We start from the raw sequence: 25206 nt of genomic DNA, 5'->3' as shown, positions 1-25206 counted from the left end.
CCGATATGTGGGACTGGGATATCTCTTCAAACCGATCTTTCCCGATATACAAAAATTACACTCAGGAACGGCTCCGCCACCCCTGAGCATCCTCCTGAGTGTCCATCATCCCAGAGGCACAGAAACCAATCTCAGAACGCAGCGGCTGCTGGCAGATATACTCCCGGACTGTGAACTAAGCTACGGCCCCGTGCAGCCCCGGGAGGGGAAGGGTTTCTGTCCCTCAGCCTTTCCCCTTTGCGGCAGCATGGCGACTGCCACTGTTCAGAACCAACTGGACAGAGAGGTAGGAGCTTGCAGTGATGGGTCGCATGGGGAATCTCTCCATGGTGGGGGGGGAGGCCAGAACGAGCCCTGCCTCCTGCCCAAATGAGACCCCGAGCGGCCTCCCACAAACAGCTCCTCTGCTCCTGAACAGCCAGGATCCCAGAGCCACAGAAACCAATCTCGGAATGCAGCGGCTGCTGACAGAAATACCTCTGGACTTAATTACCAGAATCCCAAAACTGGGCGGCCGCTTTTGCGACCATGCAACATCATATGCTCTTGGTTATAGACAATAAAAAACATACAATCAAATGATGCCATTCCAACAGGTCTGACTGTTGGGGGAAAACTCCAAATAATCATAGTGAGTGAAGGAAAAGAGGAAAAAGTACAATGGAAAAGAGTTTGATCACAAAGAAATATATATCAAATCTACGAAGTACAAAAATCAGAAAGGGACCATGATTGCATTCTAAAACTTCTTATGTCAAGTGTAGATGTGATCCAGAGTGACGTGCCAATCCCAATGATCTTATGTATCACTTTTATCACTTTTCATCCCATTGATCTCTGATTTACTTGAGCCGGTAACAGTGACATCTCCATTCACCCCTGTCACGTGCTAGTGTAGCCCAATAGTATCTGCTCGATCCAGGAACACGAAGAGTCTCAAACCGTTTGTTCAGGATTTTGATGAAGAAATCGACCATCTTGTAGGTGGGCGGCCACACGGTCTTTCGACGTCCTGTAGAATCCAGTCAGTAACAGCTCTAGTCCAGAGATCATCTCTGAATCATATTATGTGTCCAGCCCATCTGATTTTTGACACCTTGGCAAATGAGACAGCGTTCCTGATTCTTGACCATTGATGGAGGTTGGAACTCCATCATAAAGTCAATGATCACTTCCTTGTGGAATGGTGAGATCCTCGTGGTGAATCCGTAATACAGCTCGTGTAGGATCTCGATGTACTGAGTTTGAATGCCCTGTTTGGCGAGGGATTCAATTACTGCTTCAGTCTCAACAGAATCAATGGCCTTCTTAAAATAGATGAACGTTAGGTGGCATCTTGAACTCTCTTGAAACTTCAGTGAGTTTGGTCACTGTGTGGATATGGTTAAATGTGCTAAATCCTTTTCGGAACCTGGCTTGCTTGCATGGTTGTCCTTCGTCTATTATTCTGCCTATTCTATTCAGGATGACTTGAGTGAACAACTTGTAGACGATGGATAACAGGCAGATTGGGCGATAGTTGCTGATGTCATGGATGTCTCCCTTCTTGTACAACGGAACGGTCCTACTGGTTTTCCATTGGGATGGAACCTTACATTCAGACAGGTAGCATGTGAAGGGCTGAGCCAGTGTACTGATGAGTACTGGCGGCAGATTCTTCAGGTGTTCAGTTCTGACCTTATCTGGACCGGATGCTGTATGCATCTTTACCAACAAAATGGCATGTTGGATTTCGGAAGGGAGGACGTTGGGAAAGACATATCTGTCCTGCAGAATTTGGTATGTGGGCAGGTGGACGTGGCTGTTGAAGAGATTTGGGTAGAAGTCGTGAATAATCCTCTCCATTGCCCTTCTGGAAGATGTGATAGATCCACCAGGACATCGGAGGGCAGTCATCTTGGTCATGTAGTTGGCAAAGGACAGGTGAGCATTGCGAATACTGTTCCCCGCTTCTGCCGCATCAGCCAACACTGCGTCTATTCTATCTTTGAAGTCCTTTTATTGCTTCTCTGCACAGCTTTGCAAGCTCAGACATTAGCTTGTGATTACTTGAGGCCCATGCCAAACCACATTGTTGATAAGCTTGAGAGTTTCCGAAAACAGGTGTGTTTGTGGCTTTCCCACTCTCATCATTCTTCGTGCAGTCATGGAAGTGCTGAATCAGTTGATCGTATTCCTCGTCGATGTTGTCAACGATGGCATCTTCCCATGTTGCTGCAATAGTGCAAAAGAGCTCCCAGTTAGTGGTCATTCTGGGATTTCTCTTCTTAAATGTAAACTTTGCAGTCCTTTCTCCCTCCTCTGTGAAGTAGAATTTTGCACGAAGGAGACGGTGGTCTGATCCCATTTGGAATTTTGGGACAACAGTGACATCAGTCAGGCAAAACTGTCAATGGAGTATGATGTGGTCAGTTTAGTTGTGGAACTGTCCACTGGGAGACTCCCATGCTCAGCGTTTAGATTCGGCCTTCTGGAATTGTGAGTTACCATGAATGGTCTTGGTTGACATGATGAGCTCAGTCTCTCACCTTGTTTGTTCCATTCTAGGTCATGGGTCCCAATGTGGAGTTGTTCGGGTGATCTTCTCGTTCCTATCTTGGCATTAAAATCACTGACAATGATCTGTAGAAGGTGTGGTCTTCTTTATAGAACTTCTCCAGCTCCGTGTAGAACTTCTCAATTTCTTCTTCATCCTAGTTGGATGTTGGTGCGTTGATGATGAAGATAGAAACTGCCGGCAGTGAGCCACATCTACTCAAGATCTTGAGTAGATCTTATGTAACTTATAGATAGTTATACTTCTACATAACTGCCAAATGGGAGGTAATAGTGGAGACAGAATTGTAAGGTGTCCTTGGGACTCCCAGCCCTAAAAAGCATGCCCTGTGCTAGGTAGTCATGTGTGGCAGACTTCTCAATAAAGGAAGAATTGAGGATAGGGAAGGAAACAAACTGTGTGTGTGTGGGGAAGAGGAGGGGTGGAGAAGAAAGGCAGATGGAAGGAGGCAGGGGGCTGGGAGTTGCTATTTAACTATGCATCTTAAGCACAGAAGCAACAAAATGGAAAGGATGAGATCCAAATGACAATAACCAAACTTAGAAATGTACTTGCCATGGAGACTGACTGGGCAAGGGGTGAAAAGGGACACTGGCGGAGGCAGTTCACACCTGCCAGAGGAGAGGTGTGGGAAATTCGTATACATGATACCCAGCTATGCAGGACACCGGAGATCTCATTCTGCTTCCACCTTGACTTCAGGCTCAGAATCCTCAGCAGAGACCCAGCCATGTTGTGTCTTTGGTTCACAGCATTGCAAACTCAGAAATATGGGGTCTGAATGCCCTGGTTTTGTGGACAGCAATGGAAAATGAGCACCGTGCTTTTGATTTGAGTTGTAGAAAAGAGTCCATTTTAATGATTGAAAAGATAGCTCAAGATATTGAAATCCATGCCTTGCATGGAGGAAGCCTGAGTTCGATCCCTGGAAACATAGTATCCCAAGAGCACTGCTGGGAGTGAGCCCGGAGTGCAGAGCTGGGAGTAGCCTCTGGGCACAAATGATGGTCCCCAAACAAGCACATGGGAAACAAAACTAGAGTCAACTCTGGGAATTGTATGACAGGTCTGAGCACACAAGGCCCCTTCCACACGGAACCAAAGAAGAAAGTAGAACTGGGTTCTCCGCACTCCAGGCAGAAGAGCAGAGCAGTTCCAAGCCACAAGCGGGAATTCCCACATTCCAAGACGAACCGTTCATGAACGGGTAAACAGGGAAGGGATTGTTACTGGTTATAGGAAATTAGATGAGCATTCGTTTACTTCTACCCTGGATATTTTAAATGTGACTAATGTGATTCAACAATAGAGAAAGCAAGCAGGGTCAGACTCTTAAATTTAAGACAAACATTTGCAATCTCTCCCTTCTTCCTAATCTCTCATTGCCTTAACCTTTCCTCTTCCCAAATAAATAGCAAAACAAAATAGTGTTTCCATGAATATTACATAGCAGAAAGTTAACTCTTTCTTCCGAAGGCCAGATTTTGTGTGACAATAATTCTGAGTTGAACCAATCCAAGAGTTATCATCAATGCAAATAACTTCTTACTTAAGATCTCCAATCAAAGAAACTAGATTTAGTCGTGGCTACCTGGGTTATAGCTCAGGATTCTTCAATGAGCAATTAAAATTTTGACTTTAGTGTAGAAGCATTAGATTCAAAACTTTTGAACTTAAAACATTTTTACATATGGAAAATTATTATTTATTAAATAAAATTTGCTGTCTAGGGTGAGATACAAAATATTCATTAAAATTGATTCTGGGGCTGGAAAGACGGTTCAGTGGGTAGGGTGCTTGCTTTGCATATGGCCAACCCTGATTCAATACCTGGCACCACATACGCCCCCCTGAGCCCCCTAGAAGTGATGGACGAACGTGGACTGAGGAGCAAGCCCTGAGCACTGCCAGATGGGGCACAAATACAAAGGAAAAATTTATTCTTGCTGAAATATTTCCCAAATTTTAAGTTGTAAATAAAAGTGTGCTGCTTATTTGTCGAATAGTGTGAAGCTTTCCATTAATGGCAGAAAGGCAATTTGCTTTCTGTGAACCTCAGGAACAAACATTTCTCCCATTGCATCTGGTCAGCTTGGCAATGAGTAAAAAATAAGATTTGGGATCAAAATAATTCCATAATATTCTGAATAATCATGAAAGGCCCCGAATCTAAATCCATTTCACAATTATAAAAATTCTCCAGAAATGATGAAAATAACATCTCAACAGAGTTGTGCTATTAATACTCTCTCAAATTACAGACTGAAGCACCACGTTCATGACTTCCTTGAAATTCCAAGTGATTTTATCATCCAAATTTGTATCGAGATGTTCCTAAAGTGGTGCGAATTATTCCCCTGATTTCAATGATACAAAATCTGAGGTAAAAAGGATCTTTACAATCATAGCTGTTATACACTTTGCACATTACATTACATGAAACGATCATCCACTTTGTGAACTATAACATATGTTTGCATTTTACAATTAGAAAAAAATGTTTTACATTGTCTTATAATTTTAAACTCTATTTTTATTAAGGCACTGTGATTTACAAATAAGTTCATAGTATAGTTTCAAGCATACAATGTCTTTCAAACATAATTCTATTCTAGCTCACACAAATGGATAGTTTTTAAAAGTTGAACAAATATAGCGGTTTTTATGAAAAATTTATACTCCTCAATAAGCATATTCATAGACCCAAAGTCAAGTTTAAAAGAAGGACTGAAGGGGCTACTGTAAAGTAAGACAAATCCCACAAGCACAACAGACTTCTACAAAATGGTGGCACCAACCCCAGGATAATAATCTCTCTAAGCGAATGGACTAAATGCACCAATTATGAGACAGAGTGTGGCAAAAATGGATTTAAAAACTGAATCCCACAGTCTGCAGCTTACAGGAAATAAATTTGAATAGTCAGAGAAAACAGAGAAAACAGAGTCAAAGGCTGGAAAACAGTTCTTCAAGCAAAACGTCCTTCAAAAAGTCCAGGGTGTCCATTACAATATTGGAGGAGACAGATTTCAGGTTGAAAAGGTTAGAAAGGCAATGTCTGCCATTTCTTAAAAATCAAGGGTATGTACATCAGGCAGAAATTACACCCTAAACATGCATACACCCAATGAGGGGCCAGTGAAAGAGTCAATACAACTGCTACTAGACTCCAAGGAGGTCATTGGTAGCAACACAATAGTAGATGGAGACTTCAACCTCGCCTTGTCACCTCTTGATAGATCAATGAGACTGAAACTCAGCAGAGAAATACTGGCTTTGAAGGAAGAAGTGGAAGAGAGAGGGCTAGTAGATAAATAGAGGGTTTTTCCTCTCCTGAAAGCTAAATACACACTCTGCTCCAGTGCACATGGGACATTCTCCAAGAGAGACCACACACTGGGCCACAAAACATGTCTCCATAAAATCAAGAAGACAGAAATCGTATCAGTTATCTTTTCAGACCATGATGCCCTGAAAATAGAAATGAATCACACACAGAAATGGAGAATCAACATATTCTCTGTTGTGTAAACATATCTGTTGTGCTAAAAATTATAAATAAAATTCTGATTATTGAGTAATCCAGCCCCCACCCCAAACATCCTTAAGACATGTAGAATCAGTCTTATTAGACATACCTGTTGATTCTGTGGAATTTTGTCGTTAGTTTTTTTTGCTAGACCATCATTGCCCAGGGCTTACTCCTGGCTTTGTGCTCAGAGATCACTCCTGGCAGGCTCAGGGAACTGTATGTGATGTGGGGGATAGAATCTAGGTTGACTGCATGCAAGGAACGTGCCTTACTCACTGCACTATCTATCCGCCTCCCGATTTTATAAAATGTTCATGGACTACTTTAATTCGAATATGAAAAAGATTAAGTTCAACTGAGAATTCTGAAATCACAACTCTGTCAATTATCTTAATCTGAAATTCTGAACCTGTCTTAACCTCGCTAAATGCTGACTCAATATACCCTGCCTTATGAATGAATTCTCCATTCATACTCTAGCAATCTTGGTCTGAAGAAGCATATTATGCCTTGGGTATTTCTGGCCTCTCTTTTGCCAACATTAAAACAAATTCTTTAATTTCATTTTTCTTCAGCAATCCTTGAACACTATCCTATACTAGCAAAAAATCAGTAAATATGGATTTGCATGGATGATTCTAGGAACAGATGTATATTAACAGGTTCTACTGTGAAAATTAGAGAACTCTTCAAGATAAAAGATAATTACACTAGATGGATTGATGAATGGTTGCATACATGAATAGGTAGTGGTGAATAAGCTATCTTCACAAAAGCATGTCATCAACCTAGGAATGTTCAGCGAGCATTTCATGTGATACCATTTTGAATCAATCGATAGACTGTTTTCTACCAGTAGTGGAATGCTGCTTATTATGTGTTAAATAATCAAGAACTCAGACATAAGATACAGATATCTTACTATCACTTCAAATCTGCACTCATCCAAATGTTTAATCATGGGAATAGAAACAAAAATGTTCCACATAATACACTGCATACTTATGCATATCTATACTGACCAGTGACTTTCGTTCTAGCTTTAAAGCTCCTGTTCGAGTTACAGGTTAATATTCTTCACAAAGACATACTTATCTTTCCCCAACTCTTTCAGATGTACATGTTACAAAAATATAACTACTCACAATTTGAATGTAAAGTTGATAAAATAGAATATAATTTTCTATGTTCAGTAGTAGACTCTTTAGATACAGATTGGCCCCCAATACAGGTAAACTTTATTTCTGACACTCAATAGTTTTCGTTGTTAGGACTTCACAGAGTTTTGTCTTCTTTCTCTCTTCTAAAGATATTATTTTTATTTTCCTCTTTACAGAGAGCAGCACACATAATTATTTTATTAAAATTTATATAAACTTTCTTTTTCATCTGCTTAGAAAATTAAGGAAAATTTATTAGCTGATTCTATGTAAATTGCTTTAGTTCAGTTTTCATTGAGGATAAATTTGTTTTGAATATCTGTTATGACAATTATATACAGCTACATTTTCAACTCTAATGCATTTTTAATAACTTCCTTCAGCAGCTAGTGATTTGAATTTCAAATTCTTTCTACCAAGAAGTTAAAAAGTATATACCATTTTATAGCAGTTTCCTATAAAATTTGATTTATGCAGCAAGATATTTCTCACAGTAAACATATCAAATGTCTAAATGAGACCATTAATACTCATGAGATTTATAATATGATCCAGATACAGCATAGCACCTAATTAAAGTTGGTAAAAATAATAACTATGTACTTAGTTTATTTTTTATAAATCACTCAGGTTGAAAATATTTCATTCATTTAGTTTTGAAATTTTTCTAGTAAGAACTATATTAGATTTTAGGGAGGATCAAAATAAGTGACTATTCATATGTTCAAAATGTCTAAAAATTAACAAATGCAACAATCTTGGAAATAAATATTAGTCTACATCTTTAAGGAATCTTGAAAAAGCTTGCATTTTTGTTTGCTTATTTGGGGGCCACACCCAGCAGTGCTCAGGGGCCACTGCTGAGTAGTTCTTGTTCTTAGGAATGGTGCCACAGGGTGAGGTGGTCCTGGGGATTTGAAGTGGGGTCAGCTCAAATTCAAAGCTAATTCCTTACCTCTGTACTATGTGTATGGTCTGAAAAAACATACCTTGTCCTAATATGCAGCTCCAGAACTTGTATAGGCCATTAATTTCTCAAGAAAGGACAGAGCTTCAAAATAGACTAGCATTTCCCATTTATTACATAAGTAACAAAAGAATTTATAGACTCACTAATGTTCACTTCTGAGCAAAGGGATTAGAAAGTCCATGAAGATAAGCTATGAGAAGTGATGGCTAAAGATTTGTCTTTGTAGACGCAAGGGCAGATTTCATATATAAATATCGCTACCATTTGTGATTGCTTTGAGCCTGGATGAATGGCTATCCAGGCGTGGGACAAATTCGAACCATCTGCCATCTGGAATGGTCATTTCCACACATCTCCCACCCCACCCCATCCCACCTGGCCGTCGGGGGACAGGTAGCAGGACTCTGGTCTGCATATTCCATCTTCTTCTCCCAAGATGTCAAAGTTTTCAATAATATTCCTTCTGGCGAGACTTGTCACTTAAAAGTATTGCATAATTCAAATAGGAGTGAGTTTACAGAAAATTTTGAAGTCACTATTAATTTTAGAAATTTTCTTGTTTTTGCTGCGCTGTGGATTGAACCTAGGACCAAAGCAAGGGGCAAGTGCTGTGGCTTGGATCACATCGCCGGTCACTGCGGAGGATTTGAGGATTTATAGTGCTCAGGGCTTATTCCTGCTTTGCACTTCAGGATCCCTAAGGCATCACTCCTGGTGGGTTCAGGGGACCCTATGGGGTGCCTGGGATTGAACCCTAAAGAGGCCACGCCAGAACCCACTGCACAGCGGCTGTGGCCCTCACTCTTCGTAATGTTCCATCATTTCTTGTATTATCTCTTTTCCATTGAGTTATGTCAATTTTTGAAATTATTAACACACCTGGCGGTGTTCAGGGTTTACTGTTTTACTCCTGGCTCTGTGCTCAGGGATCACTTCTGGCAGTGCTCAGGGGACCAACTATATGTGGTGCCAGGGGTAGAACCGGGGTCAGCCACATCTAGGGGAAGGACCTGAAGTTCTGGATGATCTTTCCAGCCCACAAGTCAATTTTATTTTAAGTTTCCATGTTCATGGTTTTGCAAGTAAAGAAATAATACATTAATATTAATTAAAATACATACACTTTGACTTCAACCCACTGTGTCCAACACATTTTAGTTTTAGAATCCATGTAAAAGTGGAGTATACATTATTTGGTTTCTTTGTTGGATTTGTTCCACATAGCATACGCACTCAAGGCTTATCTGTGTTGCTATTAATGGGAAGATTTCTTAGTTGTTCTACATACATTGATAAATAGTAATCCATTGCATCTGTTTGTATTTATACATAAATACCTTATAAATACCTATACATAAACACACACATACATTAACGTCTATATTCATTTACTCTCTGATAGACACAGGTTGCTTCTGTGTACTGGATTTTATTAATAATATTATTATGAACATGGCAGGTGGTATAGTTTGGAAGCAGTGTCTTCATTTCCTTTGAACATCATCCCATTAGTGGAATTACTGGATCATATGAAACCTCTATTTTTAATTTTGTCAGGCACCTCCGTATTGTTAGCGATGGTGCCAGTGCAGATTTACGTCGCCAACAGCTCTGCATAACAGTGCTCTTTGTCCTCCATCCTTTCCCCATCATCCATCCATCCTATATATTTTTGATGGAGGCGAATCCAACAAGCATGAGGTGATATTTCACCATGGTTTTAATTTTCTGTCCCCACTGTAATGTCAAGTTTTCGTTTTATTTTAGTTTTTTTAATGTTTTTAAATTTTTTAACTCTCTATAAATCCCAAGTTGAAATACCTGTGAAGCACCCTATATGTCCTCAGTAAGGATGATACCCAAATCCAGTTCTTTTAGAGGAAGTAGTTTTATTTGGCAAAGATTGGCGATAAATGGCTATACACCACCTATATATTGGGGTTGCAATGAACAGAGTTCCTGGAAAGTGACATTACAATCTAGCTGCACTATTAAATGTTTAATGCAATGGGTACCTGAATATACCATAAAAACCATGAAATCTAGACAGACTGAAGAAATAGGCAAGGGATTGAAGTATTTTCCTTGTAAGCAGTCAAGCCTGAAATCTAGACAGATTGGAGAAATATTAAAGGGATTAAAGCGCTTTTCTTGTATGCAGTCAGGCCTGTTTTGATCCCTGGCACTTTTAGGGGTGGCATAAGCCCACCTCCCCTACAAAAGTAAAATCGAGCAGGCCAAGAAGAGTTAGTTTCTTTTTTTTGTAGTTTTATTTTTTAAATTTTATTTTATTGAATCACCGTGACACAAGTTACAAAGCTTTCAGGTTGAAGTCTCAGTCATAAAATGACCAAACCCCCATCCCTTCACCAGTGCACCTGTTCCGCCACCAAGAACCCCAAATGCCCCCCTCCTAACCCCCTCCCCCCCTCCCCACACCTGAATGGCCAATGATCTTTACTTTATTCTCTCTATACTTTGGATACATTCAATATTTCAACAGAGAACTGGTTATTATTATTTGGAATTTTCCCCCAACAATCAAACCTGCTGAAAAGACTTCACTTGATAGTTTATTTTCCATTGCTAAGAATGAAGATTCTAATAGGAGCTGTCACATCTGTGTGGTTTTGGATTTCTGTTGTTTTAGCTCAGCTCACAGTCTAGATGCATTTCTATAAGTGTCTGGGTGCCAAACTGGGTTAGCAGCCCGCCTGGATCATAGTCTTTAAGGAGCAGAGGGGCCGACCATGTCGTGTGCTGCTGCTCGGGATCTCATCTGGGCCGAGGGCGTGCCCGTAACACCCCCATCCCATGATCTCTTGAGCGCCAGGTCACGATAAGCAAGTGTTTATCTGGATTGTCAAGAAGAGTTAATTTCTTTACCACCGAAAATTACTCCTTCTCACAGACCCGGCTGACCCCAAGCAGTCTTGCAGAGGTCACACCTCTTACTTCTGTCTCTTTGCCTTCTTCCGTATCCACTAAATTACTAATTATTAGGTTGTGGTTATACTCAGCACATACGCCTGGCTCGGTGCTTAGAAATCACTCCTGGTACTGCTCAGAGAGCACATGTAGTACCGGTGATCAATCCTGAGTGGCCACAAGAAAGGCAAGCACCCCATCCACTGCACTATCTTTTCCATCCCAAATTACTAACTGAGATTTTTTAATTTCTTTTGGACTTGGGGGCCACACTGAGCAGAGCTCAGGGCTTATTCCTGGCTCTGCGTTCAGGAATCACTCCTGGAAGACTCTGGGGACCAGATGGGATGCCGGGGATGGACCTGGGGTAGGCCATATGCAAGGCAAGTGCCTTACCCACTGGACTGTCTCTCCGGCCCCCAATTCTTTTTATATATTTAAAAACATGCCATTATTTTGCTTGGTTAAAACAGTAATTTTTTTAAAGTTTAATTTTGTTTTCTTATTCAATTGTTTCTTTTTTAGAAGTGCCGACACCCAGCAGTGCTCGCCGGGCCCCTCCTGGCTCTAACGTGAGGGACACACCTGATTCTGCGCTCAGAGATCACATCTGCAGTGCTCCGGGGAGCACATGCAAGTTGGGAATCATCGGGGCCTTTCCAGGCAGCAGTGGCCTGCAAGGCCAGCGCCTTGGCAGCAAACAAGCTCTCGGGCCAAGGTGAAAAAATATTTCTTACAGCAAAAGGAACTTGAGCTAAAACAAAAAAACTCAACAACAAAACTCTAATAACACCATCCAAAAAATGGGGAGAAGAGATGAACAGATGCTTCCTCAAGGAGCACATACAGACCAGCAGTAGGCATAGAAAAATATGTCTATTTCCCTTTGTTATCAGACACATGCAAATGAGATATTAATTCAGCAGTGAGACAATATATATCAAAAGTACTGGAGACAACCAGGATTGGCGGGGACGTGACGAAACAGTAATCTTAAGAACAGCTGGACAATCACTTTTCTACTTTCTCATGTCTTGATTTCTAGAAGCAGGATTAACTGTTCTGGATGCTTTTGTAATTGCATTTTTCTCTGCTTGGTATTTCATGTAGAGTTCGTAATTTATAAATCTTCCTGCATTATTGTCATGTGAAAATTGAAAACAGTAATATCACTTCAGCTATTACTGACAGCTCCGAAGTCTGGTTAAAATTTCAGATGCTGGAGGGCACAGTGAATAGGGCGTTTGCCTTGCACGCGGCCGACCCGGGTTCGATCCCCGGCATCCCATATGGTCCCACAAGCACCGCCAGGGGTAATTCCTGAGTTGCAGAGCCAGGAGTAAGCCCTGTGCATCTCTGGGTGTGACCCAAAAAGAAAAAAAAATTCAGATGCTGGGAACAAGAGACACAGAACTGAGGATGGTGCCTTCCTTCCACCCTGCAGGCCTCAGTTTCTCCGTATGCAATTCAACAGCCCACCTCAGAGGTATCCCCACAGAGCCATGAGTAAGCAAAGGTCGGCTGGATGTGACCTAACCCAGCTCCCGCCGAAGGGTTCAAGGTGGAGGATCACAGACACACCCATCCCAAGCCCTGGGTTGGGTTCCTGATCACACGTGACACTAAGCACTATTGGCTATGGCTCTCAAAACCAGCAACAACGATATAAACATTATTAATTGGCTGATTGGGGGTTTGGGTCAGACCCAGGGGTGTTCGGGGCTTACTCTTGGCTCTGCACTCAGGGATGACTTCTGGGGGTGCTTGGGAGATCATAAATTAGAAATTAAAAAATGAAAAACTCATGATGGTTCCTATGTTTCTGTCTTATTTGCTCCTTTGAATAGGCCAGGAGGAGGCAGACAATTATCGTCCCAACTGCACAAAGAAGAAAACTGATTCACACATTTCCCTTGTCTCAGTCTCCTTCTTGCTACTGGACACGGTCGCCTCACAAATGCACTTAGGGCTTTCGTAACAGTATCTGTGTCTCCTAAATGGGGTATAATAGTTTCCAGTAACGGGTGGAGGACTCTGTCCCTTTTCGGTCTAATGACACTCACTCAGTTGCATGATGCCCTTGGGTGCCATTTGTCTCATTTGATGAAAGCAAATATTGGTATTGAAAGTTTTACTTTAATTTGAGCAACATTAGAACTGCTTAATGGTAATAGAATTTTGAGGACTGGGAAGAGCAGATCCCATTTGAGTGATAAAGAGTAGCATTAGGAAAAGACAGAGGAGAGGATGAAAGAGAATTTGAGTGATGCTAGAGATCCATTCTAAGAAAAAAAATGAAAGAAGACAGCAGTATCATAGCACTAGTTAAAACTGCTGGAAAAAGAAGTGGTTTTTGGTGTTACAAAGATTTTGGTTTAAATGTCTGATAGATGTTCCAAATTCAATCAGTCCGAAGTGAAGGCTTGTGATTTCCACAAAAAACCCACATAAGACACCCAATTAGAACATTAGGACAAAATTGCTAAAATAGAATTGAAATAACAGCAAAAACCATTTGCATACTTTCTTGAAAACAACCCTTAAGATTTCTTATTACTGATGAATCATGCCCAAATTATCCTTTCATATCAGGATTGGTCTAACTAAACCATTTTAGTTCACAATCAATCACGGGTGGGGGGGTGTTGAAAAAGGATAAAATTTGTGAAAGGGAAACTTAAATCACTAGAGAACAAAATTAGCCTCCCAAATGCTGTGGAGAATAAGCTGTAATAAAAATTTTAATCTTCATAACAGTGCCACGAGAAAGGTAAATTGTAGCTGTCACTTATACTGAATCTAGTTATGAAAGTGCTTGAGGGAGCGTCAAGGTACAATGACATCTGCTTTGTTATTTATTAAAAGATTAATTATTCCTACCCTCTCCCTGCTCCTCATGATCTTCGCAGGTTACTGGAAGCGCTCATGCCTCACATGTGTATGGTTTTGAAAGCATTAGTCATGGTTCCTGAGAATTAATCACACCCAACTCATATCAGAATTCTTATTCCTCCTTTTTGCTGCAATTAATAGAGCATTATTGGTTCTGTGACATAGCAAGCCCTTTAATTATACACTGTAGCATTCTCATTTCTACTTGGGGGTCTACAGACTATTCACAATGGGCTACATAGATGTTATAATATATGCCATGCTTAAAAGCGTATCTGCTCTTATTATGGTTGGATCTTATAACACGTTTCATGCGAAAAAAATGTAAACTTCTCATCTTTTGCTCTCCTATAATGCAGTCCAAGTAAGACCAGGCTCCATATTTCACTGAAATAATTCTGGTAAGGTCACCAATAACCATCATTTTGGAAATCTAATAGTCCTTTTTCTACTTTGATTCCCAACACCTCAAATAAATAGAGGTGATCATTGGTCACTTAGTTATGTTTATTGAATTGCATCAGGGATACAATTTCATGCATCTCAAAAAATACATAACATCTCATTATAACCGACATCAAAGTTCCAGTACCCTTCTAGTACCATCCATTGAACTCCTCCATCTTAAACCTCGAACCACTCTCCTCTCTAAACCAAACTCTGTGGGTTGAATCCAAGAATTTATTTTAATTGCTTTGTTCCTTTACACCCTATCCATGAGTGAGATCATATTATTTTTTTATCTTTCTCCTTCTGATTGATTTTGCTTAGCATGACCCTCTACAGTAAAATTATGTGGTAGGAAGCACAAGATTTCAAAACACAAGATTTCATCTTTTCTTAGACTGAGTATTATTTCACAGTGAATATATATTCCAAGTCATTTTCTAAAATCTAGCCAGCAGTTATTGAGCAACTGAACCATTCTATTTCTTAGCTGATGTGAACAGCACGGTAATAAACATCAGTGTGTGTATATCTTTGCGGATTACTGTTTTTGTGTTCATTAGTTACTTAGAGTCATGTCATGTATCTTAAAAAAAAACATAAAAATGGGAAAAATACATAAATAGACACTTCTTTAGCTGAAGGCCAATAGACACATAAAAATATTTTTATCATTACTTATTACCAGAAAAATGCAAACAAATGTGACAATGAAATATAGCTAGAGCCTCGGCAAATATTCCACATAAGAGAGGTCAGAAACATCAAGTGTTGGGAAGGATGTGGGAAAAGGGAACACTCATTCATTACCAGTGGGGATATAAATAGTTTCAGACCCTCCGGAAAAAATTATTGTTATTTAAAAAAATATTTTTAAGAAACATTAAATTACCAGCAATTGAATTTCTGGGCATTTACTGAAAAAGCACATAAACAGAAATTTGAAAAGATATGCATGATTAGTTCATGGTAGTACTATTATCAATTGCCAAGATGTGGAAACAAGTTGTGGAAAAAAACTCAAGTGCCCAATGACAGATGAATGAGCAAAGATTGTAATATATACACACAATGGAATGATGTAGTATATATACACAATGGAATATTATTCAGCTAGTAGCACTGTCATCCCATTGTTCATTGATTTGCTCGAGCGGGCACCAGTAACATCTCCACTATGAGACTTGTTGTTACTGTTTTTGGCATATCGAATACACCACGGGTAGCTTGCCAGCCTCTGCCGTGGGGGCGGGATATTCTCGGTAGCTTGCTGGGCTCTCCAAGAGGGATGGAGGAATCAAACCGAGGTTGGCTGCGTGCAAGGCAAGAGCCCTACCAGCTCTGCTATCGCTCCAGTCCACTTCAGCTAGTAGAGAAGACAAACCCTTGCCTTTTGCTACACGAGGGATGAAACTGGAGGGACTTACGAGAGTAAAATTAGGAAGAGAAAGATGAGGACTAGATGATACAAATCACTCATCTCTGAATACAGAGAAGGAGAGCAAGGGGGAGGCAGAACCAAAGAAAACCTAACCCCAGAACTCAGGCCCCATGACTGAGCTCGCCAGAGGTGAGGGAAGAGGCAGGTCCGAGGGTGCTGGTGCTTTGCTGGTGTTGTGGGCTGGTAGTACCTATCCTGAGGAAGTATAAAGCTGCACCCCTACGACACATGACTCTTCTAAAGCAATATTCCAGCAACAACATTTTTCAAAAATTCAAAGATAATGAACTTATAATTTTAGAGCAAGCAGAGCTGGGTTCACAGTGACATTAAATGAACATAAAGTATATGGTTTCCCCTTTAGCCCTGCTCCCCCCACACCCCACATGCAAAACCTCCTCCACTCGCCACAGCCCCAATGGGGTGGCTGCATTTGTTGTAGTGTATGAACGTTTTCAAACACATAATGATCCCCCAAAGACTACACTTATTGGGAGGGTTCACATCGCCCACACATTTTATGGGCTTGGACAAGTGTACGATGAACACATAGACCACTCTATGGCAGATATAAAGAGCAGATCCACTGACCTCGGAGCAGTGCCCTGTCTAGTCTGCCCTGCCCCCACCCCATTCCACCCTCAGGTCCTGTCAAGCACAGTATTTTTTAATAAAAGGAGCAATTCAGAGGTATTTATCACATAAAACAAATTACACAAATTCATGGCATTTTTCAGGATAACTTATTCTGTATTCCCACCAGGGAGAAGTGAGAAACTGTGTTTAGCTTATTCAGGTATCCTAACCACTCTAAATACCTAGCCATGCTCTGATGTTATCACCAAAGATAATGAGGCAGCTCACTGAGCATCATTCTGGGACCGTTTTTTTTTTTCTTACATACTTTCAATTCTCAGGAAATGAATGTTTCAATCAGTGAATTTATACACCACCTCTCAGTACCAACACATGTGAGGGCAGCTCTTAAGCCTGTGAAGCTCACAGATTTCTCATTAACTGTGGCATTAGTACCAGGAAACCCAGTCTCAGAAAGTTTTATCTTCCAAATAATGCCCAGAGTTTAAATCAATATAACACATACACAATTAACCTGAACGGAGGGGAAAAAAAGAGGGAAAGTGCTTACTCAGCACTGTGAAAGAGGACAGGGTTGAGTTATGAGTCATCTCATTTTGCAAAGTAGCAATAAAAATGCGTCTTTCATTCTGCAGAGGTACCACTGGCCTTTACAGCAGATGATTAAAATAACGGAGAAAAATAACTTTGGGGTTTTGTCAGAACAGAGCCATTTTATTGTGGCCATGCATTTTTGCTCCTGCAGATTGCATCTATCAAAGAAATGTCTTACAAGCTGTTGCCCAGAGTCTAGAAAGTCCTTAGAGATTCCAAACACAGTGGTTTACCTTATGAAAGTTTCTGAAATACGCGGCTTTCTCATCTGGAAATTTCTCTAGTCTTCTGGGTCCTTTACTAGAAGCCTTCTTGAAAACCAACCAGCATCGTCTGAAAATCTGAAAGCAAATAAAGAAACCTTATAATCTTGCTTTTGTACACAATTTGAGTAGCCTAAGACATTTATCTATAAAATTAATACATTGGGGATACTCATTTAAAAATGTGCTTTTGGTACAAACAGCAATTTTTCTGTCATGAACATTGTTAGGCATTAAAATTACTGCAAGATTTCAAAACAATGTTTATCATAAGATGAATTTTTGTGAAAACATTTCAAATTATGATGTTATACTGTGAGCTGATTTCAATCATATTTAATCTAACTAAATTATGTGGGTGTAAATGTTGTATGAGATATTTTTCCTGCCATCATAGTTATAGACAGTTCTGTTTTCCGTAATAATGCAGTTACAATTTACTCAAGTTAAACTCTCTCAGAACGCCCAACTTTGTTTCTTTGGGACATCATATTTAAAAATTAACCTATCTTACATGATTTTAGTTTCTTTAGAAAATAAATATCATTGAAATATAGAAAGCATTTTCATAATGGGCACATTTGTTTCAACTTTATATTTTATGGCACCCAGATTTTATTAAGATTTAATGACAATGTTTTTTAAATTTCTGTGATATTATCTCATGTAAGTAAATAAAGCTAATGATGTTACAAAACCTGGGGGTTCGATACCACCTGCAGGTTAACCTGTACCTGTGGGAGCAAGTACATCAGCAGCTGGTTTCTTGATACCCTGATACCCCCCAAATTGCTGTTGTGCCTCTGACAGAACTCTAACAACTCTGGGCCAAGTTTACCAAGAAATTAAATACCCAAAAGTTAGATATGGGGGAGCCACGCCCACAAACCACTTCCAGCTCAGCTATACAAGCTCATTGATCTCCCTTGCTTGAGAGACCCACAAAAATCTCAAAAGAGATCAAAAGCTGCAGTTACTCTCGGACCCATGCAAGGCTGAACAAACTGGGGTAAATCAGAGACGAGTTGGTGAGCCTGGTGCCTGCTCAAGGAGAGTGCCTGGTGGTCGTTTACTTGCACAATTCAAAATCACCACCGTAGCTCTGGCCAAACTTCCCCATCTTGGGACAGACCTCACTGAGATATCAACCTCTTGAAAATCCGGGAATGCGGGTTTTGTGACTGAAATCTCCAGGCTTTCTTGGAGTTGAGATGGGCTACCTCCCCCCACTTCCCAATACTCCTGGAAGCACTGGCAGTCACCCCCATGAACCAACTCCAGTGCCACCATGTAAGCTCGACTACCAGCATTGCTTCAGAGACCCATAAATAAATCTTGAAAAGGATCAAAAGCCACAATTTATCTCAGACCCAAGCAAGAATGACTAGACGGGGGTAAACTGGAGGGAAGCAGGTCAGCCTGGTGCCCACCCAAGCAGAGCCCCCGGGAGCCACTTGCTTCCACAATCCAAAACTGCTGCCATGCCCCACAGCCAGACTCCACTAACTCAGGACAGACCTCACCAAGACACAATCTGCTGAAAATTAGGATATGCAGGTTTTGTGACTGAAATCTCCAGGGTTTCTTGGTGGTTGCTATGGCTGCCTCCCCCCACCTTCCTGTACTTCTGGAAGTCTCAATAGTCATGTCCACACTCCAAAGCTGCCACCCAGTTAAAAAAGGTACTCCAGGCTTACTTTCTCCCTAACAATACTGAAAGCCTTGAACAAACATAATGACTTCTTAGTACCTGTATCGCAAACCACAATGCACAAAAGGAGAGAAAGAGAAAAAGACGAAAGCTGCCTGCTATAGAGGCAGGTGGGTGAAGGGGTTACTGGGGAATAGTGGGAGGAAAAGGGGATATTGGTGATAGGTAATGTGCACGAGTGGAGGGATGGGTGTTTGACTATTGTACGACTGAAACCCAATCATGAATCGCTTTGTAATGACTATTTATGAACATTTAATAAAATAATTTTTTAAAAATCAAAGAGAAAAGAGAGAAAGAAAAAAGAAAGGAAGGGAGAAAGAAAGGAAGAATGAAGGAAAGAAAGAAAGAAAGAAAGAAAGAAAGAAAGAAAGAAAGAAAGAAAGAAAGAAAGAAAGAAAGAAAGAAAGAAAGAAAGAAAGAAAGAAAGAAAGAAAGAAAGAAAGAAAGAAAGAAAGAAAGAAAGAAAGAAAGAAAGAAAGAAAGAAAGAAAGAAAGAGAGAAAGAAAGAAAGAGAGAAAGGAAAAGAAAGAAAGAAAAAAGGAAGGAAAGAAAGAAAGAAATAAGGAAGGAAGGAAGGAAGGAAGGAAGGAAGGAAGGGAGGAAGGAAGGAAAGAAGGAAGGAAGGAAGGAAGGAAGGAAGGAAGAAGGAAAGAAAGAAATAGAAAAAACCCAAACGAACCCTTCTATATATTCACTTTCTTACACTCTTTAAGATATAGATAGGGCATCTGTCCTTTAGGATGAAGATAATGACAATATCAGTGTTCACACACAAACATATCTGTGATTAAAAAGCAGAACTAGTAATTATATAAATACAAAGCAGTATTTCTAAACTTTGATGCTTTAGGGCCAATTAATTGGGCAAATTAACTGCCACCTTCTCCCCATGCTGGCAAAACTCTACCACAGGCAAGATTATAATTAGCTTCCTTCCCAGGCACTGGGGAAGGTCTAGAAGTGGCTGTAACTTCTAAACCTCTGTATATAGTATATTTTGGAAGGCATAAACAGTGCCTACAGACATAGAAAAATTTATAGAAAATTAAAAAGCAGCTATTATTGTATTTCTTTTCATTAAATTGTGAAATTACTATACTGTTTCTTTTTAAAATTTCATTTAAAAATTGAGATTTACAAAGTTTTTGACAATAAGATTTCAGGCATACAATGTCCACACCTTCAATCCTCTCCCACGTCACCCCCACTGACTGTATCTCTCCCCGTCCCTCCCACCCACAAACTTGACTCTTCGGTAGGCGCATTTATGAGTTTAATTATTGCAATTTGGCTCCCAGCTTAAAGGAGTATTAGATAAATACAGAATGTGGTCTCCACATCTAATAAGTAAAGGAAAAGAAGGAGTATTTAAAGGCATCACAGGACGGTCTCACTGTGAAGGAGAATAAACAGGACAAGGAAGCAGGCGCCTGTCTCTGTTTGACCCGGCTCCCTTCCTAAGTTCCTCTGCAGAAGTTTAGCAAAGTGCATGAAAGACACCCAGGGCTGATTATATGCCTGCGTTTCTCTAAGTGCACTTGTCTATCTAGAGGTTTCAGCTCTACCTGGGGGGTCACTTCTATCTTGGGATTCTGGCGCCTCTCACATGCTTTCTACCTGATCAGGCCCCGGGGCAGGAAGAACCTTCTTAAGGGTCAACTCTCAGCCCTTGGACCTGGCACCCTGCGTATAGTGAGTTACTTCAAGTCCCCCAACTCCAATCTCAAAGAAAACGATAGCGGAGAAAAAGCATCCCTCTTGGTTCTCCCAGCCTGTGGTTACCCCAGGTGTCCTTCAGTTCCATGCGGGCTCACCTGATGGTAAAGAGTTCTGTCCTTTGCACTGTAACAGTATATTCTAAGGGAGAACCAGCGCAGAAAACACCAAGAAGAGTTTCACAGAGTCGAAACTGATAACATGTGATAGCTGATAACCTTCGCTGCCTCCCTGCTGAATCAGAACCTTCCCCTTGCTTCTGGAATCCTCATCTACTCGCACCCACGGCATATGGGGCCAGGGAGGATGGAAGGAGTCCTCTCAGGCTTTAGGGCTGTTCCAGAGCCAGGTCACCAACAAGGGAGGCGCCGAACTCCCCACATCCACTGCAATCTTCCGAGTGGACAAGCAGGCCTTCTCAGGGGTCAGTCAGTCGCAGGCGCACTCCACGTGGTTTCCACGACACATTCCTCCTTCAAGGCTAGGTCCCTGGAATGTCCCCAGCGTTGGAACTGCACCCATCACCTAGTCTAAGCCTTAAGGGGTAAGGAGCGTCTGCTGCCCTGGGCCCAAATGCCCACCAGGAGGTCTCGGCGGCCCCCTGAATCCTCTCTTCCAACCCCCCAGCTCTCTTTAGAAGCAGGCAGACGCGTGCTCCTGGCATGGAAACTGCTGAGCTGCCCAATGTCATCTCAACAGACAGAGTGGGAGGCTCGCGGAGGGACCCAATCACAGGAGGTTTTCACAGAGCTCAGCTTGACATCGTGACCACTCCATGTGTGTTGCATGAGGGAGCTAGGTTCTAGCCTGCCACGACATGGTCCCCAAGTACTACTAGGGGTGACCCCTTCGGGATGCTCCAGGGAGACCTGCTCCCCAGTGTAAGCACTGTAGCACTGTAGCACCGTCGTCCCATTGTTCATCGATTTGCTCGAGCGGGCACCAGTAATGTATCCATTGTGAGACTTGTTGTTACTGTTTGTGGCATATCCAATACGCCACGGGTAGCTTGCCAGGCTCTGCTGTGCGGGCAGGATACTCTTGGTAGCTTGCCGGGCTCTCGGAGAGGCACGGAGGAATCGAACCTTGCATGTCAGCCACATGCAAGGCAAACGCCCTACCCGCTGTGTTATCACGCCAGCCCCGAAAAGTCAACCAAACCAAAACTGTCCAGCTCACGTCTCAGCGACCTGAGAGTAACAGCCACAGTAAGTCTGAGTGGGGCCAGTGCAGATGCAGTGTCTTCTTCAATCACAAGGCAGCATGTAAGAGGAGTTCTCAGGGGCTGGAGATACAGGGTGTTCGTCTTGCATGTGGCTGACCTGGGTTCGATCTGGGACATCCCACATGATCCTCAAGCACTGCCAGAAACAATGCCTGAGTGCAGAACCAGGAGTAACCCCTGAACAAGCCGGGTATAAATCCAGAAATAAATCACAGTTTAAAAAATTTTATTTAAAGCACTAGGCTGGAGCCATAGCAAAACAGGTAGAGCGTTTGCCTTGCATGCAGCCGACCCGGGTTCTATTCCTCCGCCTCTCCTGGAGAGCCCGTAAGCTACCACGAGTATCTCGCCTGCACGGCACAGCCTGGCAACCTACCCGTGGCATATTCGATATGCCGAAAACAGTAACAAGTCTCACAATGGAGACGTTGTTACTGGTGCCGGCTCAAGTAAATTGATGAACAATGGGATGACAGTGACAGTGATTTAAAGCACTGTGATTTACGATACTTTTGATAGGTTTTCATGCAAACAACATTCCAATACCTCACCCTCTACCACTTTCCTCTTGTCTCACATAAGAATGACTTTATAGAAAACAGAAACTTTATAGTTTCTGAAACACACACCTGAAAGACTAAGCATGGAATTCCAGCTTCCCCTTGAAAGAGCCAGGCAATTCTGGGCTAGACATATAACCTGCTGAATTCAGATCCTCCCTTTACCCAGAATCTGTATCCACCCTTAGTTTGGGAGAAATAATGCCCACTTAATACGGCGACTGGGATGGTTGAAAGAAATAAACTACACATAGCTCAGCCTACAATTCCTTACAGAAGCAGCACTTTCAATGCAATAGAAAAACCACCTCTTTTGTAGAGATAGCTCAGGAGTGGGACTGGAGCAAGAGCACAGGGGGTAGCGTGTTTGCCTTGCACGTGGTCGACCCAGGTTCAATTCCTCCATCCCTCTTGGAGAGGCCGGCAAGCTACCGAGAGTATCCTACCCACATGGCAGAGCCTGGCAAGCTACCTGGGGCATCTTCGATATGCCAAAAACATTAACAACAAGTCTCACAATGGAGACGTTACTGATGCCCGCCCGAGCAAATCGATGAACAACAGGAAGACATGCTACAGTGCTACAGCTCCGGAGTGATCCCCAGTTTGATCCCCAACTCCACATATTGTCCCTAAAGTACCACCAGGGGCCATACGGAACACAGAGCCTAGAATAGCCTCAAGCAACCCTCCACTCCCCCCAAATGCCCTTAAGCAGCATACCATTTTAGCAATCCACAGCTCCACAGCCATTAACATATATTGTAAAATCCATTGACGCACTAATGGATTTTATGGGTCTAAAAGAATTCCAATATTGGTGGGAATTATGTTCTATATAAAAAAAAGAGAAAACAATTTAAATATCCCGTTGACTAAACACAAATTTATGCAGATTTACAATGGCTTCGTTACTGTTAATATAATGGTTTAAATTTATCAACATATAGCTGAAAAATACTTTAAATTCACGCACTCCCTAATGATTTTTTTCCAGTAGAGCAACGCTTAATTTTTGCACAAGATTTTTTTTAAATATAAATAATACATATTTGTATCAGTATTGATGTATTCTATTTTAAAGCCCAAGAATATAGTTATTTAGAACAATTTCAGATATAGCATCTATGATTTATTTAATGCCTTTTCTTAGAGAAAGGCTTCTGAAAGCAATCACAGTCCACACTGCTGATGTAAAACTTTTGCATTTTGGATATTGCCATAGACTAAATTGTTTCCTTCACTAATTCATATGGTGAATTATTTATCTACAATGTGCTGTAATTCACAGATGGGACCTTTGGAAGGTAATCAGAATTCAATGCAGCAGTGAGGGTGTGGATCATGGGAAATGCTCGCTACCCTTATATATATATATATATATATATATATATATATACATATATATATATATGACTTCAGCAAACTCTCTCTTTGTGATTGTGTACAGTATAGAGGTTATATGAGAACAGAGCAAATATGGCAGCCATCTGCAAATCTGCAAGGCTATTCTCCCCAGACTCTGAGCAATAAGGCACTTGGTCTTCAACTTCTAACCTCATAGAACTGTAAGAAAGCAAAGGTCTGTTATGTCACTCACGCCACCCCCAAGGATGGAATTATGGCAGCTCAAGTTGACTAAGATCATTTGGACATTGTTTTTATTAACAGAGCTGTCATTGGTAGAGGAGACAGTACTCTTGGTAGCAATATAAGTTAAAACAAAACAAAATACCAAACGTGAGTCACTAGTAAATGAGTTGAGATGTGAAAGATTGAAGCCGAAGAGATTGTAAAAATGTCATTTGCTAAATGAGCTAGAGAGACAACAGATAGATCCTCAATATTTATTTCCTGATTTTCATTATTTAGACTTCTAGTTGAGGTAAGCAGGTTCTCTTCCTATAAAATTTAAACTAAAAACTTGTAATATAGATTATTTTCAATCCAACTGAGGAATAGTTTCACCCAAATGCCTCACATATTTTCTAAGGCTCAGGAACCATGGTGATGTAAAAATGGACCCTACCCTAGTAATACACATGGAAATGTACACACACACACACACACACACACACACTCACACACACACAGAGGCTACAATGCCCAATCATGTATGCATGCATGCCATTATTTTTGTTAAAGAATGAGTTAATCAGAGTCAGAAAGCAAATAATTTTCATTTATGTTCTCAATAACATATGGAGTAAATCTGATAATGGATAATAAAGGAAATCAGATTAGGTATTTTTCCTCTCTCATCACTGTTAAATTATCATTAACTGCATAAGATTCAAACAACTATCCTAGGTAAAACTGATGATTAAAAATGATGTGACAGAAATTTTATTAAGGTGAGGACACTACTTTTATTATTTTGGAATAATTTTAGATTTACATGCAAAACAGCTGCAACAATGGGAGTAAGTTTCCATATAGATCCTATCAGCTTCATCTAAAATCAACCCCTTAAAGTAGCATGTTACATTTTTCAAAGAAAAGAAGGTAGCATTAAAAATTACTGCTAACTAAACTATGGATTTTATTTTATTTTTATTAATTTTTTAATTAAATTTTTATTTTTTTTATCAATGAGCCACCGTGAGGAGT

General features: G+C 40.9%; 1 protein-coding gene across 1 annotated transcript in view; it reads right to left on the bottom strand.

Annotated features, from left to right (window-relative positions):
* The window catches only part of DOK6 (docking protein 6), a 435375-nt gene that overhangs the window by 260385 nt on the left and 149784 nt on the right, over positions 1-25206 (bottom strand). The window contains exon 2 of the mRNA XM_055129136.1: positions 17352-17459. Coding sequence (XP_054985111.1) covers positions 17352-17459 — 108 coding nt within the window. The remainder of the gene's footprint in view (positions 1-17351; positions 17460-25206) is intronic.

Source organism: Sorex araneus, chromosome 2, assembly GCF_027595985.1.
Source record: "Sorex araneus isolate mSorAra2 chromosome 2, mSorAra2.pri, whole genome shotgun sequence".
NCBI classification, from domain to species: domain Eukaryota; kingdom Metazoa; phylum Chordata; class Mammalia; order Eulipotyphla; family Soricidae; genus Sorex; species Sorex araneus.
Note: the sequence above shows the minus strand (reverse complement) of the source record. Positions and strands in the feature narration are given on the sequence as shown.